At 38.9% G+C, this 20,241-nt stretch overlaps 1 protein-coding gene across 1 annotated transcript in view; it reads left to right on the top strand.

The window, feature by feature from the left end:
• The window catches only part of RTF2 (replication termination factor 2), a 73,052-nt gene continuing 52,811 nt past the window's right edge, over positions 1–20,241 (top strand). The window contains exons 1-5 of the mRNA XM_070744578.1: positions 1–157; positions 2,204–2,298; positions 2,403–2,496; positions 3,219–3,358; positions 10,319–10,397. Coding sequence (XP_070600679.1) covers positions 89–157; positions 2,204–2,298; positions 2,403–2,496; positions 3,219–3,358; positions 10,319–10,397 — 477 coding nt within the window. The 5' untranslated portion in view covers positions 1–88. The remainder of the gene's footprint in view (positions 158–2,203; positions 2,299–2,402; positions 2,497–3,218; positions 3,359–10,318; positions 10,398–20,241) is intronic.

Below are 20,241 nucleotides of genomic sequence, written 5' to 3'. Positions count from 1 at the left end.
TCTGGCGCCGGAAAAGCTTGGTTCACCTGACCGGAAGAGCCTTTCTGCCTGTCAACACGGAACTTCCAGAAAACCAGTTGGAGGCAAAATGGGTTGCGATGGAGGAACCATCCCGAAACGGCACGAGCTGGTGAAGGGCCCTCGTAAGGTGGAGAAGGTGAGGCCGGGTTTAGCATGGGGCGCTCCGGCTGGTGGGTGTATTCCGTTCTGGAACGGAGAAATGGTGACCCTGATAGATCCACTATCAGAGTTTGGAGTTCATTTTTGCAAGTCCTCGATTCACAGCAGTTTCTTTTAGTGACCGTTCAATATTACAGCGCCAGTGAAAAAAATGTGCCTTATGACCGTTGTTAGGTAATTTTTTTAGCTTCTCTGTGATCAAAATTCAAGTGCTTGGCCACTGACTCATATTTATGACCGTTGCTTTGTTCCAGGGCCATGTGATCACCTTTGGTGACCTCACAAAGAAAGTCACTGGGAAGGCTTAGATAATAACCGGGTTACTAATTTATCAACTACAGGGATTTACTTAACAACTGTGGCAAGAAAGGTGGTAAGATGGGGCAAAACTTGCTTAACAAATTTCTCACTTAACAGAAATGTTGGACACAATTGTGGTCATAAGTTGAAGACTACCTATACAGTAGACAGGAGTTTCATTGAATTTCATAACTTAATCAGCTTATGGGAAATGTAATTCCAGGACAAGAGGCAGCTGTTTCTTTTTGGGATTGGGTGGATGGGATTTGTTATCCACAGGCTGTCAGGAGAGCATATTATGATCAGATTATTGTATTGTGTTTGTTTTTACATGATTAATTATTCCCATCACATTTTTCATGAAATGTATATATATCAATTCAATTCAATTTATTGGATTTATATGCCGCCCCTCTCCGAAAACTCGGGGCGGCGAACAACAGTCATGAACAATATACATGAACAATATACAGTAAAAAATCCAATACTAAAAACTAACTTAAAACCCCTAAATGTATAAAACCAACATACGTACAAACATACCATACATACAGTTGTATCACATGTTTTTTGCTGAATTTTTAAAATTAAGGGAGACTAGGATAGTGCTATTTTGGCCTTGCTCTGGCTAGCCATACCCTTACTGGGATTTGACATATATATATATGTGTGTGTGTATACACACAATGTGTGTATATATATATACACAATATATGTGTGTATATGCATGTGTGTGTGTGTGTCAATATATATATATGTAGGTCTTGGCATATTCGGGTTTCTTCCCGTGTAAGTTTCAGAAGTCTCTGTATCGTGAAAATCTACAAAAACAAATATACTGTGTGTGTGTGTGTGTGTGTACGTACGTACGAGCATACATACATACACACACTTAAAGTAACTGTTGAAATGGCATCCGCTCTGAGTCTTCGGAGAGGGGCGGCATGCAAATCTAATAAATAATAATAATAATAATCAAGCTTTTCAGCAATTCAAAATGTGGGAACTTGTTCTTCAACATTAGAAATATCCAGATGGGCATATACATGTGTCAACAGCTAGACTTAGTTTTGACTCCACTGGTGAATAAGCATGGTGAAATAAACACATAATGTTGTGGGCACCTGCCCAATGTTGTGGGCACCAGTTGAGTCTTCGGAGATGGGTGGCATATAAATCTAATACATTATTATTAATTATTATTATTAATTCTGTGATTACTTCATTTTTGTGAAGGTGATTGGAGCCCCCTTCTGGTCTAGGGGTTTCCTGGTTGTTGCTTAGTTTGTGCCATTTTTTAATTTTGTTTTTATTATAGCATTATTGCTCTCTTTGTTTTTATCTGGATGCTGCCCAGGATCACAAGGCATAGGGGGGTGTAAACATTTGATAATAAAATAACAAATCATTTTGTACCTATAAAGTAGAAATGTAGCATCCTGAAAATAATTGGCGTGAAGTGACACATTAACTAAAAAAGCCAGCATAGTCTTGGACTGCCGAAGAAAATATTACATCTGCATAGATCATAGCACACAGTAATATTTACTTGTGTTACAGATATTCCAATACAGGAAAACATATGCAGTTTACTTAACCAACTATAGTCTATCTATGCAAATTGAAATGGGTGAAAAAGAAAGCATGCAAAGTAAATGCAAAGATTTTGATTTTAACTATTATTTATTTTTCTAAAATTGTATATAATTTGTTATATTTCCAGGTTGACAAAAATGCAGAATTAGTAGCCCAGTGGTACTATTGCACTCTAAGTCAAGAAAAATTAAGCAGACCTATAGTAGCTTGTGAACTTGGCAGGTAAGATTACACTTTAAGTTCTTTTTCAGACAAATTGTCACATGTTTTGAATAACTTTGAATTAGAAAATTAGCCTATTTTTCACAATATATTTTTGGCTTTAGACTTTACAACAAAGATGCAGTCATTGAATTTTTGCTGGATAAATCTTCTGATAAAGTCCTTGTGGAGGCTGCATCCCATATCAAGAGTATTAAGGTATGTAAACAAATGTAAAATACTTGTTAATTAATGATTATAGTACACAAGTTACAAGGAGAGTCACAAAATTTATCTGTATTTTCTTGCCATAAATTTCCTTGATATTAATGAAACTTTGAAGCATCTTATTTATGCAGCATGAAGTGTATTTCTGGGATGGAACATACTGCTTCTGCTTTTGCCTTTCAGCCACAATCCATGATCCTTTGCAGGCAATTGCTTTTGTGACAATTTTGTGTTAAATTTAAATTTATTGACAATTTTGTGTTAAATTTAAATTTACACAGTATTTTTTTTAAATGGACATATACTGTATATAAAATGCATTTTTCCCCAAAAACGTCAACATGTTTCTTTTTTGTTTCTGTGACATAAAGATACGTTGTTAGATTGCTGCTTCTTACATATACTGCCTTCTTTTTGCTTCTGATGCCTAAACATTGTCACAATTCTTCCTATAAAGAAGGAAGACTTTTTCCTTCCCTAATGCTTTTAAACATATAAAGGACCATTGGTGTTGTTTAACCTAATTTGAGAAAAATTAGCTTTTATCACCAGAAACTGCCTGCTTGCATCTACACCCTATAACAAAATATATTTCCTTCTGGAATACTGTATTTGTATTTTTCAAACAGTACTATTGTCTTCCAATACAGGTGATACTTTTTTTAATCACAATGTTAAGTCAAGTTACATAAAGTATGGTTCATTTCTTACAGAATGTCATAGAATTGAATCTCTCAGACAATCCAGCTTGGACTGGTGACAAGGGTAATACAAAAGGGGATAAATATACTGACATCCAAAGTGCACGTTTTATTTGCCCCGTGGTTGGATTGGAAATGAATGGACGGCATCGGTAAGTGTTTCCATTTTAATTAGGTTATGAATAATATGATTTGAGACCTTTTTTTAATAGTGTGTGGCATTTTTTCGTAAAAAGATTGCTTGTTCTGTTCCACAATCTTTCCAAGCCATGAAAATAAAAGATGTAAAATATTATTGAATGCTAACATAAAAACTATTCAGTAGATTTCATGTACATGTACAGTACAAAAAATTTATTTATTTATTTATTTATTTACTTACTTACTTATCCATTCATTCAGTTTCTATGCTGCCCAATCCCAAAGGATTCGGGGCGGCTTACAACAGCGGTACAAATATAAGAATAAATACAAAACAGTAAAAGAAGTCGAATAGTTACCTGAGATTAAAACATAACAAACTAAAAAACCATTAAAAAAGTTATTGTAAAAAAAAAAAATTAGATGTGACTCCAAACGTTTGATGATGTAGTAATAAAAATAGCTCCGTGAAAATAATATCCCTGTGAAAAGCAGTATCCCATGTGAGATACAAGGAAAAATAAAGAATAAAACTTGGCAAAGTGCAAATCTTTGGTAAGATTTGTTTCAGTGATGCATGGAAATCTCTGTTCCTATCCAGAAAACATCCACCGTGATATTTTCGGACAATGATTGAATGTTCTAATTTTGTCAGGTAAAGATTCCTCCAATGTACACAACAAAAAACACTGTCAGTGATTGCACTAAACAGCCTTTTGTTCACTTGCTTGCAGTCTTCATAAAATATGAGAGAGGCAAGATACTACAGTTGTTGCCCAGGTTGATAGATAGAATTGCAGGCACAAGATTCAGGCCGGTACTCCGATTCTGCCTTCTCCTACTTACTGCTGGTGCTTAGCAACATCCAGGACTTTTTATTTGGAAGGGTAGTGTATTGATGATGACCTCATGGCAGGTCATCACCAAACAGTAAGTAACAGCTGCTGTCATCACTTCCAATGAAACATTTGCTTCACGATTGCCCCAGATCCTAGCAGCTGATCCAGGCAAACATGCTACCACTGAACAACATTTGATGCCACCAAATAACGGACCTCACACTATATGAGACTGTCATATCTGTCTCAAATATACCAAGATTTTAGTTCCTGGTCCATCTTAAATGTTATCAGGAGCACCTGGAAACTTATTCCTCACAATACTGTTCTTTAACTACTCTGTTCAACTCCAGCTCAATAAGCAGGTGGCAGTCATGGCCAGGAAGTCCTTTGTACAGCTCCTTCTTGTGTGCCGTTCCTAGATCAGCAGACTCTGTTTACAGTCACTTACACCTTAGTCATCTCCAAATTGGACTACATACATTACATGGGGTTGCCATTGTAGACTAACCCAAGGCTTTAGCTAGAACAAAATGCAGCAGCATGAACAGTTATGTGCACTCCTACAACACAGCACATTACACCATTGCTCCATGAGGTTTGTTGGTTGACAGTTTGCTTTCAGGTCCCACTCAAGTTGCTGGTTTTGACTTTTAAAGTCCTTCATGGCATGGGACCAGGTGTCAGAGAGACTCCCTCTCCAGTTATTTCAGCTTGCTCCATTAGATCTGGCAGAAGAGACATACTCAGGTAGGGGGCACCACTTGGTGGGCCCCAGGGGACATGCCCATTTTATGGAACCAGAAATGGGAGATATGCTCAGAGGTTCCATTACTGTGGTGACTATTTTCATCCTCTCTTCTTACAGGAGTTTGTATGTTTGTTTTTTAACTGTTTATCTGTTAATGAAATATTTTTTATCTTAGATTTTTATATTTTTAAAAAATATCTATTGTTTTGATATTTGTGATTTTTATCCAATTGTTATACACCACCTAGAGTTGGTTTTTGTGAGGTGGGCAGCTATACAAATTTGATTAGTAAATAAATAAAATTCTGGAGGCTCTGCCCGTTCATCACTATTGTCAACAAAGTCCTTAATAGCTTAATAGCCCAACAGGTCCAGTGGCACCAGAAGATCTTCCTATCTTTCTCATCAGTTCTCGTATTTATGCAACTCAACTGTGGTGCTGGCAACCCCACTATCTATCTAGCCTCAACACTGTCACTCATAATATTGCACATCTTTTTCACATCATAAGAACATAAGAAGAGCCATGCTGAATCAGGCCAAAGCCCATCCAGTCAAACAGTGTCAGTCCATCCAGTCAAACAGTGGCCCACCAATTGTCCTTAAGGATCTTGAGCAGAAAGAGAAGGCAAAACCTTCCCTTTCCCTTGACCCCCAACAAATGATACCCAAGGGAACACTGCCTGCCTCAACCAACAGAGAGGCAGCACTTGGACATCTGTTTCAATAACCACCGATACACTCGTCATCCATAAATCTGTGTAATCTTGCCTTGAAGCTATCCAGGCTGACAGCTGTCACGCCCTCTTCTGGAAGTGAATTCCATAAACCAATGACCCTCTGGATGAAGAAATATTTCCCTTTATTTGTCCTCACTTTCTTACCCATGAGCTTTAGGGAGTGCCCCCTTCTCCTAGTATTGTGTGATAGAGAAAATATTTTTTCTCTATCCACTTTTTCTATCCCATGCATGATTTTATACACTTCAATCAAGTCACTTCTCTTAAATGCAATTCTTCAGGACTGAGGAGACCAGGATGTTGCAACCTGGTTTCATAAGGGAGGTGCATCAGAATATACTGTACATCAGAAGAGATTTAGATGCTCATGTATGAGATGGTTCACCTGTGAAATCTTGGGGATGAGATTACTATGATTCATAGCCGGATGTTCAGACTGGACTTGGAATTTTTATCCACCTGTTGAATCCTTCCCCAAAACCTGGGATAGAAAAAAGTGGATGTTTGTTGATGTTACCATTGTAGGATGTAAGCTGTTCCTAATAAGACGGACATTTGCAATTGACGGATGGTGAATTTGTCAAGTGTTTCAGTTGTTCTGAGCCTGCAACCAAGGGGCCTAGCGTGATTGGTACTACTTTTGCTTTCTTCTTCTTTGTTTTATTAAATTTATTTGTCATCTATCTCACCTTGGTAATGGAGTAGTATGGAGTTCCTATCTCGCAGTAATGGAGTCATCTTAGTATATCTCCCATTTCCGGTAGAGGCTATTCTAGGTGGCTTACAACAATAACAAACAAGGACATAAAAGGGAAGGTTAAGCAAAGTGAAAGTAAAATAATAGAGTAATAAGTAAAGAAAAAGATAACACGGGAAAAAATATCAATATGACTAATAAAAAAGATGGGCGATTGGGGAGCCAGAAGGAGGGGCAATTTGTTGTCTATCTACAACATTGGGATTGGGCAGCATAGAAGTCAAATCAAATAAATATAAATAAATAAATAAATCTAGCACCACCTCCAGAGTAGAATTGCCCCAGTGGGACTTCAAGCCAACCAGCAAATTGTTGAAATCTGGCAAGACTTCATGAATGACATTATTATATTATGTTATATTATATTATATTATATTATGATATCTTGGGTTGGCACAAAGAAGAGGGAGTCAAATTATTCTCCAAAGCACCTGAGGTTAAAATTAGAAGCAATGGGTGGAAACTAAACAAGGAGAGAAGCAACTTAGAACTAAGGAAAAATGTCCTGGCGGTTAGAACAATTAATCAGTGGCACAGCTTGCCTCCAGAAGTTATGAATGCTCCAACACTGGAAGTTTCAAATAAAATGTTGGATAACCTTTGTCTGAGATAGTGTAGGGTTTCCTGCCTAAGCAGGATTTGGACTAGAAGACCCCCAAGGTCCTTTTCAACTCTGTTATTATTATTCATTTTCTATTCTATTTTATTCTATTTCTAATCTCCATTGTAATGGCTTCTGCCATCTGAACTTTTTCCTATTCCTGCTGTACAAGATTTCTTGGCTAGGAAACCTGTGATGACATTGAGCTAGTAAATCCATATTCTTAGGAAAATGAGAGAAAAGTTATTTTTTAAACAAATACCCATATACAAACTCAATTCAGCTGAATATTTAGTCTTAAAATGTTTTTATATGTTAATTCCAATGATACTTGTTTCCTCGCCAATGTGATTAAAACTGCAGCTTAAACTAGATGGAGCTAAAGGGTTTGTTCATGTTCTTATTTAGCATGTGATTTTTAAAAAAATAGTTCTGAGCCGGTTAGAATTATTTATGCTGTGGTTTGAGGGTTAGTGAAACAGCACATAGGCTAGTCTGAAACCCACATACAAGCATATTTACTCAGGCAGATTTATTACTCAGCATGTCACAGCAATGAAGATCATATTTGCAATACCCCGTGACAGGGGTTTTAAGTTTTTATTGGATTGTTCTTTTAATTAAGATTTTTTATTAAAAAAAAAGAATTTTGGAACTATTGGTGAAGGAGCAAAACTCTAATAACACTGGAAAATTGGCTGAATTCTTCTTTGGTCTTTAATCACTTATGAATTCCCTGGAACATAGTTGTTGTTGTTTTTTAAAAAAAACCTGTAATGTAACAACAAATGGTTGCAATGCAAATGCAGATACTTTATTATCAATAGTATAAATTATGAAATTGATTATCCACAGTCCCTAACTGTTCTGTCGGGCTCTCTGGTAGACGTCTCCCAAAAATTCACAGGTACAAATTTCAGACACACACACGTTTGAAAATTCAAAACAATGTTCTTTATAATGAAAAGTCACTTAAACTAAGCCCTCTTTTGGTATAGCAAAGAGCATTTGTCTCCAAACAAACTGGTAATTTGTACAAGTCCCTTATCAGTTCTGTGATACTTAGCTTGCAGCTATGAGGCAATTCACAGTCCTTCTTCTTTCAGAAAGTGAAACACACTTTGCTCTGGTTTAGTTTCAAAGCGGGGGAAATCAGCACACAAAAGGTCAAAGTCAGTAAAGCAGTCACGAAACACAACGATCAGATAATCCTCCACAATGGCCAAACCACAGGCTGCTATTTATAGCAGCCTCACTAATCACCACACCCCAACCAACCACAGGTGGCCTCATTTTCTTTGATAATAATCTCTCAGTTGTTGCTGCCTATGCATCGCTCTCTGCATGCGTGGCTGCACCATTAACTTTTGTTCTGAATCATCAGATTCCGGGGGGGGGGCAGGGGGGGGCAAAACAGGCCTGCAGCATGTGGATGTCTCTTCCACATCCACAGTCCTTGGGGCAGGAGCTGGGCCAGAGCTAACCACAACACTAACTATATAATTGTGTGTTAGAATGCAAAAAAGAGTAATGGAGATACAAAATAGAAACCCCAAACAAGACAGAAAATACACACTGAAGGTGATGTTACTTCCCTTCCCCTCCCCTCCTTGCATCTTTCTGTTCTCATAAACATAAGACCCTGACAGATTCCCAATTTCTTTTGAATACACTCTTTAAGAAATAAATATACGCAGCAATAAGGACTACTCTCACTGGTTTTACTATTAGGTCCTGGAAACTCTGTCATCCTTGCCTCTTCCTTATTTCATTCAAATCCTTGTTAACCCCTTCTTTTTCCTCCACCGTAAGCCAAACAACATTATAAAGTAATTAATATTTATGGCAGATTGTTGACAGCAGCCTTGTTGTACAATTAGTTCTCAATATAGTCAGTAGGACTTTTTTTGGCAAATATATTTTTTATTTATTATTCTTACCTTTACATTATTGCAGAAATCAATCTTACTGATGAATGTTTGTGAATAATGATTTTCAGGCTTAGGTCTGAAATGTCTGGATCTACCTGTAATCTAATATTTTAACAATTGGAAGAAAATGTTAAATCTAAGAAACATATACTGGTGTTTATTAGTTTACTGAAATGTAATAGCAAATATTGTAGTCTTGCATTGTTTTCTTTTTCTTAAAATGTTCAGATTACCACATATTAATCTATGTTAAGTACATAGGCGTTCGGAGAAAGTCAGAATGATCAATTGGCAGTTTTGCCAAAAACATAAAATATATATTTTTTCCTGAAGACAAATTGAAAGTAGAAGTTTCTGAGTTGATCATACATCAAAAGCCATACTTTTCAAAAGCAATTCGTTGATTAAGCTAGTTGAAAATATTTTTTTTTAAATAGTGTTGGGTATTTGATTTCCCAGAAACTTTATCTGGTAAGAATATAAACATTATTTACATTATTGTCTGCACCATGTTAAAAATCTAGATGGAGCGTGGGAGCAATATTTCCTTGTTTTGTCTTTCCAGTAAGCTCTGGAAAAAATTGTTTTTATTGCAACAGGATACGACTTCCCTACTCTGTCTGCAAATTGTTCCTAATCAGAGATTTGCTTAAAAAATCTGCCCTAGCAAAGAGATTTAATTCCTAACAAGGAGTGTGCAACATTGCAACTAGGATACCTTTGAAACAAATAGTGTATTGATTAAAAATTAGCCTGCATAACATTACCAGGATCCTATATATTTTTTCACAGTAATAAGTATGCATGAATTCTGTAGGTCTTCTAATTACTAGCTTAAAATACATCGTAATCCTTGGCTTACAACAGTTCATTTAATGACCGTTCAAAAGTACAACGGATCTAAAAAAAGTCCTTTGACCATTTGCCACATGAACAACTATCCCCATGGTGATATGAACAAAAGTCAGAGACATTTATTTATTATTTTATTTTATTTTATATATTTGACTTCTATGCCGCCCAATCCTGAAGGACTCAAGGACTGTAAGTCAAGGACTCATGACAGTTGCAGTGTCCCGAGTCCAGTGATTCCCTTTTGTGACCTTCTGCAAAGGTCAGATTGATTTAACAACCATGTTACTGACTTAACAGCTGCAGTGATTCACCTAACAACTGTGGCAAGCAAGATTGCAAAATGGGGCTGAGCAACATAACTTTTGGGCTCAGTTGTGGTTGTTAGTCAAGGACTACGTACCGTACATAGGATTTCTGTTCTAATCATGAGTTGCTTGAGCTGGATTAAGAGCTATATATTCGATTTAACTTAATCTCTTTTCTTTTGGTTTTCTCAGCTTTTGCTTCTTGCGCAACTGTGGGTGTGTGTTTTCTGAACGTGCTCTCAAAGAAATTAAAACGGAAACTTGTCACAAGGTACGTTACTTCCTTGCTCTGACCTCAGTTGTGTGTGTTTTTCTCTCTCTTTCTCTCTGTCTCTCTCTCTCTCTCACACACACACACACACACACTATTCTAGGATAACTTTGCCCTGTGTTCCTTTATCTTAAGTCCTGTGGATTTTGACAAAGCTTTAATCTTAGCTTAACTGAATTGCAGTTGTGAGTTAGGGAAATATTTATTCTCACTGCCTCGATTTGATTTTGGATGCATTTGGTTCTTGAGAAAAGGACATTGGTTGTTTATTCAGTGGAAATCTTTTGTCTTTTGTCTTGGCAGCCCAATAAAAATTCATTCAAGCACAAAGCTTTTCACTTTTAGCCAAATTGACATCTGTCTCTAGAACTAGGATTTTGTTTTCCTGTCTCCCCCCTGACCCCCCCCTTTCATCTATGTGGCCCTACTTTTTAAGGAACTCTGATGACAAAACTGCTCTGTTCTTCATTTTGAAGGTCTCAGTATTCCCCCAAATCTAGATACCGTATTTTTCAGTGTATAAGAAGCACCATCCCCCTGATGGTGAAAATTAGGGTGCGTCTTATACTCTGAATGTAGCTTTTTCCGAAGGTTTTTTTTTTCCAGCCCTAACGAGGCGCTAACAATTTTGCCCTCTCTTCCCAGCTTACAGGCTTTTTCATTGCTACTCTCTCTTAATAAGGTTTCTTAAGCCCTAACTAGGGGATAAAATAACATGCTGAACTGACCAGACTAAGGACACTGGCCAGATTTTTTTTAAAAAATATTTTTTATTGATTTTTAACAATTTAACATCACACAACATAAAACAGTGCGTAGTGAATTGTGCCCACCACCCCGACATACACACATTCCCCACCACAAAATTGGGGGTATTTCTTGTATAGTCCACTTAACCCAAGAGCAATATATCTGTTTACATATTATAGAGTGATTCCAATTTATTTCTTGTAGCTTGGTCTCGGATTCTGCTCGTCATATATCGTCTTACCTTGTCCCACCGTCCCATCAGCTGTCCCAACTCAGTTTCATTATCCAAATTTATCCTTTTTTCCATAATTTCAAATTGAATATGGTCCACCATGTACCTATACCAATTTTGCATTGTCCATTTTGTCGCATCCTTCCAACCCAGAACTATTACTGCCTGAGCGCTTTCTATTGCTGTTTTTTTTATTTCTCTAATTCTCCCATCGCATTACTTTTTTTTAAAAAGGACACTGGCCAGATGAATACTTGGTAGGCAGATTTCCTCCTCTCTCCTCCCCCCTCCATTTTCCTCCCCCAAAGCTAAGGTGTGTCTTATACTCTGATGCATCTTACATGTTGTGGTTAGCTCTGGCCCATCTCCTGCCCCAAGGAATGTGGAGGTGGATGTGGGGGAGACATCCACATGTCGCAGGCCTGTTTTGCTCCCAGTAGAATCTGACGACGAAGTCTCCTCTGACCAAGGAAACGTGAGTGACAGGGAAGAGGGGAGTTTGGCAGACCGCCCAGGAGGAGATCAGTCATCTGTATCATCCCTGGATTCTGAACAAGAATTAATGACACATCCACACATGCATAGAGTGATGCATAGGAGACAACAACTGAAGGATTATTACAAGAGAAAATGAGGCCACCTATGGTTGGGTGGGGCTGCTGTAATTAGTGCTACAGATAAAAGTGCAGCCTGGTGTTTTAGCCTCATGGCAGTTTATCTGATTCATTGTTTCGTCAAGATCGTGGTTTTTGCTGTTCAGGATTGTGTGTGTGCACTCTCTGGACTTTAGAATTGGACTCAATTTCCCAGTTATTGGGTGAGCAATTGGAGTGCATTTAACCTGTGCCTTGTGTGTACCAGAAAATCCCTTTGACATTTAAAAAGAGAGCTGTTTCTGTTTTTCTGTTTATAAACACTTTTGGGTTTTCCTTTTATTGTGTGGTGTGTGTCTTCCTGGACAGGCAAGCATGAGGACTCAAGTGGGAGATTGTGCAACCATAAGAAGTCCAGGACTGACCATCCACCACTTCCACTTTCACAGAGTGTTATCTGTCTGTTCCCAAGAGAAAGCACGCAATCTGGATATATTTCTGTGTAAGAGGCAGAATATAGTGAAGCATTAGCTTGCACCTGACAATAAAGTCTATGCCAGTGATGGTGAAACTTTTTTTTTCTCAGGTACTGAAAGAGCATGCGGGCATGCTATATTACATGCTCAAGTGCCCACACCCATAATTCAATGCCCGAGGAGAGCTAAAACAGCTTCCCCACCCCCCGGAGACCCCCTGGAGGCCAGAAACAGCCTGTTTCGCCCTGCCAAGGTTCCAAAGGGGAGGTTAAAAACACCCTCCCCTTCAAAGGTTCCAAAGGGGAGGGTAAAAACACCCTCCTCATCCCCCTGGAGGCTCTCTGGAAGCCAAAAATGCCCTCCCAGAGTCTCTTGTGTGAGCCAAAAATCAGTTGGCCGGCACATATATGCATGTTGGAGTTGAGCTAGGGCAACGGCTCATGTGCCAGCAGATATGGCTCTGCGTGCCATAGGTTCATCATCACTGGTCTATGCTATGCTACAAGCCAGTGATGGCCTCTGCGCAAGCCAAAAATCATCTGGCTGGCACACACATGCACGTTGCAGCTGAGCTATAGCAACGGCTCGCATGCCAGCAGATATGGCTTCGTATGCCCCCTGTGGCACCCATGCCATAGGTTCGCCATCACTGCTGTAAGCTCTTTTGTATTTGATAATCAGTCCACTGAATAACCTTACAATATGGACAGACTTGGCTTTTCATGGTTCACAATTATTCATAGTCACATAAATTCTGTGATTGTCCACATTGAAAATGAACAGTGTGGTTTCTAAATTTGTTTCTTTTTACTACTGAAGTAAATGCGGAGCTTTTGACTTGATGATGCTTCTTGAGTTTGAAATACAAATGTCAGTAGACAATGATTTATTGGTATTTTAGGTTTTTTTCATTATGCTGATTTTCTTTAGCGGTGGTTGCCTTAGCCATTGTGGTTCTCATCTCTTCTTATTGGGATCCTTCACAAAACAAGCTTAAACATCCTTGTAGTTTAACTCTTTGCTGAGGCTACTTGATTGTTAGGTGATCAAGAGAAAGAAATCAGAGTGACAGACATTGTTATCATCTTACAATGTTTCTTGGAAATAGAGATTATGAGTGTTCTTGTATCATTAAATGTATTTGTAATAATTATATTGCATTTGATTTTCTTTTCAAATTCTGATCAATGCCTACATTTTAAATGAAAGTTACATCTGAAAGAGATTTTAACAGACATCAATATCTAGACTCAAAGTTTGTGCAATAATTGCTAACATAAATATGTGTACAGTATAATGTCTATAAAATTATTGAGCTCTGCAGTTTCTTTAGTTCCCTTTTATGCAGTGTTTTCAGTCTAGATCGGAAAACCTAAGACTTGTGGACTTCAACTCCCAGAATTATGCAGTCAGCATAGCTCAATTACCTTAAGTAGGTATCTCCATCAGTGCTAGTAAGGACTGTTGTTTTATATTCTGGTGACTTGCCTGTCTGTTTGGGTGAGGGCAGTCTTAGATATTCTTAGGGCTGTTTACTGATAGTAGCTCTTTGGCAGTTTCCTCGATTGGGGTAATAATAATAATAACAGAGTTGGAAGGGACCTTGGAGGTCTTCTAGTCCAACCTCCTGCTTAGGCAGGAAACCCTACACTACTTCAGACAGATGATTATCCAACATCTGCTTAAAAATCTCCAGTGTTGTGGCATTCACAACTTCTGGAGGCAAGCTGTTCCACCGATCAACCGTTCTGACTGTCAGAAAATTTTTCCTTAGTTCTAAGTTATTTCTCTCCCTGTTTAGTTTCCACCCATTATTGTGGAATTGCTTGCTTGATTGTTGGTCTGAGGTTGACCTTGGAGTTAATTTATGATGATCTGGGTGCTGATTACTGGTGAAGTCTTTTTTCTCTTTTGGGCTTTGGTTGGGCTATTTAATATGGCTTTTTGGCAGTATATTGTACATATGGAGTAAATGCAATTATTTTTCTCTCTCTCTTCTTTCCTCAAAGTTCTCCTGAGCATTAGGGCAACTAGATAATTTTCTCAAATTATTTTGTTGACCTTAAAGCAAGCTCCCTTGAACCATTGAGGGAACCTTCTCTTTAATCACTTGCCTTGGATGTATGCAAGGAGCTATGGGCAGAAGGGACGATCTGTTCAACCTTGTTGCTATCCCATTTGGAAGAAAAAAGGCTTGACAAATTATTCTAATAGCATCTCCTGGAGGGGTGGGGGGGGGGAAAGATTAGATATAGTGAGCGTGGTTCATGTTTAGATTAGGGTTGCTGAGCAGGGATCAAGTTTGAAACATCTGGATTTTGGTACAACTCTTTGTTTTTAGTATGTAGCATTTCTGAATTTTTATAACTTGTTACTTTTGATTGCTTAATCAGCCGATTGTGGACCCCAGTCAGAACTTCATTTCAGAGAAGAATATTGTGCTAGATAAACCTTATTGGAGTAGTATATTTTTTTTAATTAAAAAGTTGGTATCTATTTTATAGCCCTAGACAAGTGATGGCAAACCTTTTTTGTTCGCATGCCAAAAGGGTATGTGGGTGTGCTAGCATATGTGTATGTACCCATACCCTTCCCTTCCCCACGCATGCGCGCACACATGCCCTGCACTGCCCCTGTATATCCACACAATCCTCCCCATTCCTGCGCATGCACACAGGCCTCACTGAAGCCTGGAATGGTGAAAAAATGGCTAAACCGGAAGTTCAGAAAAATGCACTTCTGGTTTGCCTGTTGTGCTGCTTTTTTGCAGACTTGGGCTTTCGGGAAGCTTCCATGAATGAGAAGAGAAATGTTTTCAAAAGAAAGTCCAGTTGCCTCCTGAGAAAGTACCTTTGGAACAACTATAACCTTGATGAATGGGAATCTCTACAGACTTTTAGTCCTTATTAGTACTAATAAATTGCCTCTATCACCACTGCTGCTCTATCAGGTGTCCATTAACTGTGGATTTCATTTCCCCCCCCATAACCTCACTCTTTATCTTTCCAAGCGTCTCCTTTCAGCTGCTTCCTTCTTGGCAGCAGAGTCTGTTGGGAATGAAATTTGCTATGGTCCTATAATATTTTGGTAACTTGGCAGCATTGCTTCTAAAACAAAACAAAAAACCCCTATCTATATGAACTTTTTCCTCTCCTGTATCAGTTCATCTGGGTGTCCCTCTGAAAATTAGGTATGTCCTCAATAGGCAGAGGAATGATTAGCTAATTCATCTTTCTGCATTCCATTAAACAGAAAGCATTTCAAGTTAAGTTGGGAGTCTTGTCATATTTTAGATATATCTGTGTTTTCATTAAGTGTGGGAAAAATGTACAAACATTTCTGAATTCCAACACATGTGGCAAGGATGCGCTGTCTTCTTCTGTAAACTTCCTAGTGTTTGTTTACATTTTCATGTATGCTCTCATTTTATAAAATCTTACAGTAATGTTTGGTATCTGAAGGGCAGCAGGATAATTTTTTCCTGAAAGGTTCTCACAGAGTGGGAGTTCAGATCTTTCTTTCTTTCTTTCTTTCTTTCTTTCTTTCTTTCTTTCTTTCTTTCCTCCCTCTCTCCCTCCCTCCCTCCCTCCCTCCCTCCCTCCCTCTCTCTCTCTCTCTCTCTCTCTTTCTTTCTTTCTTTCTTTCTTTCTTTCTTTCTTTCTTTATAAAAAAAGCTGTATGTATGCTCCAGCATAACTCTGGAATGCCGTGAGCAATTTCAACCAAACATGGTACACATATGACTTACTATCTGGTGAAAAATACTGTGGGGGTAGGACACCTCTAGTTCCCCTAGGGGTGGCCTTTTGGAACAATGGTCGTGTTCCATACTGGCTCGGTGTTTTTCTGAAGATGCTAGGCCACCCTCAAACAGTAGGCCTATGAAGGGAGCCTGATTAAGCCAGTATGGAGGCCTTTGATTGAGAATGGCATGGCCTAAGCCAGGGGTGGGCAATTAATTTTGCCATAGGGCTGCATGAGAAATTGGTTTTAGAGGGCCGGACTAATATAATTAATTCAGTTCTACCCAATACTGTATAGTATTGGGTAGAACTGAGCTAATTATATTATAATTATAAATTATAATTATATATAATTTATATATTATTATAATTTATATAATAATATATAAATTATATATAGAACTGAGTTAATTATATTATAATTATAAATTATAATTACAGTGATACCTCATCTTACAAACGCCTCATCATACAAACTTTTCGAGATACGAACCCGGGGTTTAAGATTTTTTTGCCTCTTCTTACAAACTATTTTCACCTTACAAACCTGCCGCCGCTGGGATGCCCCGCCTCCGGACTTCCATTGCCAGCGAAGCACCCATTTTTGCGCTGCTGGGATTACCCTGAGGCTCCTCTCCATGGGAAACCCCACCTCTGGACTTCCGAGTTTTTGTGATGCTGCAGGGGAATCCCAGTAGTGCAAAAATGGGCACTTTGCTGGCAACGGAAGTCCGGAGGTGGGGTTTCCCATGAAGGGGAGCCTCAAGGGAATCCCAGCAGCGCAAAAACGGGCGCTTCGGCTGGCAAAAAGGGTGAATTTTGGGCTTGCACGCATTAATCGCTTTTCCATTGATTCCTATGGGAAACATTGTTTCGCCTTACAAACTTTTCACCTTAAGAACCTCGTCCTAGAACCAATTAAGTTTGTAAGACAAGGTATCACTGTATATATAATCACTGTGGTGGCCCAATCTCGCAAGAAGCAGCTTCGGCCTATGTTCCCAGAATCATCCTTTGTCCCAACACAGGCCTAAGCTTCCCTCGCACAGTAGGCCTGTGAAGCGAAGGGAGTCTGATTAGGCCAGTACAGAGGGCTTTGAGTAAGCATGCCACGGCCTAAGAAGATCGCCCATCCCCACCTCACTGCAGTGGCCCAATCTCACAGGGAAAACATACTTATGCCGGCAGGCTTGGGGCTCTTGAGCTTGGTCACTCAGCTCCAGCCGCTTTTTACTTTTTGATTGGTGGAAGTGTGATTGAGTTGTATGTGATGCACTGATTATAATGTTTAAAAAATTTAGGGTGTTTTTAGTTGTTTTAATTAACTTCGATTTCTTTTATTGTTCTGTATTATTATGTTGTAAGCAACCCTGAGTCTCAGGAGAAGGGCAGCCTAGAAAACAAACGAACAAAACAAAATAAACAGCTTTGGCCTATGTTCCCAGGATCGTCCTTCACCCCAACTCAGGCTAGGCCTCCCTCACACAGTAGGCCTATGAAGCCAAGGGAACCTGATTACAACAGTACAGAGGCTTTTGATTGAGCTCGCCACGACCTAAACAGATCGTCCACCTCCACAAGATCCTTATCCTTTTAAAACCCTGTAAATAAAATTGCTTTTATTTAACACTACAGATACAATTCATACTTTTTCCTGTCTAATACAAGATTGGAATAAATAAATACTGCACAGGACATCACATGACTGTAATTAGACAGAGTTCAAGTTGCGTATCCTTAATTTTTTGGAATTTGATGGAATATTTTTGAACTTGAGCCTGCCGTGGGTAGGGAGGGAATTGGAGAAGATGAGCTCCAAGGTCCCTTCTAGGCTTATGATTTTACGATTTGATCCTTTATTTAGGTGGAGGGAATGTTTCCTGGTTGGCCTGGCAAAGAACAGGCTTTTTTTGGTTCAGAGGAATGCAGACAAAGGTGTCAAATGCACACATTAATAAATCACAATACCTGTAATTTTAGGAGGTGTTTTTTTCTCTCTGTTAAGATGAAAACAAAACCTCTAGTTATCTACAAAAGTAAGACTGCTGACATATTTGTGGGATAAATGTGTCCTGCAGGAGTTGGTTGCTATGTTTCTGGTAGTTAATGTTTGTTTTTTTATTAGCAATTAGCTAGTTTTCCCCAAGTGTGCTATCTCTTTGAAATCTTTAAAGACATTTTACTCAGCCCAATTTGAACATGTTAAGAAAAGAAAGAAAGAAAAAAAAGCCACACCACAATGAAGTACAAGCACTAGAGATTTACTTCATTTTTTGGGTACAATACATAATGTAAGCAGTCCTCAACTTACAACAGTTTGTTTAACTGTTAACTTTGCCGTTCAAAGTTACAGCGGCACTGAAAAAATGTGGCTTAGGATCATTTTTTGTATTTATGACAGTTGTGGCATCCCTGTAGTCACGTGATCAAAATTTAGATGCTTGGCATCCAACTCATTTTTATGACCATTGCAGTGTCCCGCAATCATGTGGTCACCTTTCGCAACCTTTGCGCTGAACAAAGTCAAAGGAGAGGTCAGGAATCACTTAACGGTGTGTTCCTAATGTAGCTAATGCAGCGATTCACTTAAGCATGGCAAAGGTCGTAAAGCAGAGCCAAATTCGCTTTACAAACTTTTCGCTTAACAACAGAAATTTTAGGTTCGATTGTGGTTGTAAGTAAAAGTTACCACTTTGTAGACTGCATCTCCAATCTCTTTAGTCTCAAGGTTAATTTTATTTAAAAATAAGGCATCCTTTAGAATTTAGTTAGATGTTAACTTTACTTATTGACACTAGTTCAAAGCTGCATTAAAAAACTCCAGAACTTGAAATTATTAGAGGATCATTAAGTCCTCTTGATTTATTTATCCTCTGTGTGTAGACTGATGAGGATATGGACTAAAAATCCTCAGGCACACTCAATTTAGCACTGTTCTGACACATTCATATTCAATTGTTCCACTCAGCTTGTATTGTTTTCCTTGGATCTCCATTGTGTATATATTTTTATCACCTCTGTTCAATCTGAATCGTATCATTGTTCCATGTGCCGCCCCACCCACCTTAACTGTACAAATGTTGCTTAATTGGTACCAACTGAGACTTAAAGCAGGAGTTTTCCAGCGAATTGGGGAATAAAGCAGTCTTGGTTTCTTCTTGGCTATTATTAAGAAAGAAAAAGGAAGGTAGGGATGGGGGAAAGAGAGAGAGAGGGAAGGAAGAAAGGAAGGAAAGAAAGAAAGGAAAGAAAGAATGAAAGATCCTGTCAGATATTTCGGGACTTTTGGTACTATGCACTGTGCAATGGCTCTTGAGTTATCTCCTTGAGGTGGAGGTTGGAGGTGCTGCCTTACTTGATTCCAATCCTAATTACAAAGACAGTTTCAGACTATAAGTTGTGCCTCTTTATCCTGTTATTTAATGCTGTATAATTGGTGGGCCGTGGACCACTGGTGAAAATTTTGGTGGTCTGCAGAAAAATTAATTGCATTTTTATATTGCACTATATCAGGGGTCCTCAAACTACGGCCCCTGGCTGGATACATGCAGCAAACACTTGTGTTACTTCAGACAGTTTTCTCCTTTGGGGTCTAACCCTAGCCAGAAGCCCACTGTTCAATTCTGGAGCACACTGGAAGTACAGTTCCCCATCATAGAGTTTCCTTCTAGTGTGTCATCCTTTTTCCTCTACCTGTGCTAACTGAAAGCCCAATCAATTGTAGAGTCTCCTTCTGGCATGCACTGCTCCCCCCCCCCCAACCGGAAGCTCCTCTCAAAATTGTGCCAACCAGCGACAGGGAGACTCAGCAGATGGTTGAACGAGCTGCATGCAGCTCCAGAGCCGCGGGTTGCTGTCCCCTGATCTAGTACAGTGGTACCTCTACTTAAGAACGCCTCTACTTAAGAACTTTTCTAGATAAGAACCGGTGTTCAAGATTGTTTTGCCTCTACTTAAGAACCCAAGCCCGGGAAAATTTCCCAGGAAATTTGAAGTCGCACGAAGGCCCACCCAGTTTCCTGCCATTCCCCCTTTAATCCCAGCCATCTC

The sequence above is a fragment of the Erythrolamprus reginae genome, chromosome 3 (assembly GCF_031021105.1).
Source record: "Erythrolamprus reginae isolate rEryReg1 chromosome 3, rEryReg1.hap1, whole genome shotgun sequence".
NCBI lineage: Eukaryota > Metazoa > Chordata > Lepidosauria > Squamata > Dipsadidae > Erythrolamprus > Erythrolamprus reginae.
The sequence above is the reverse complement of the archived record's forward strand: the minus strand, read 5'-3'. Positions and strand labels throughout refer to the sequence as shown.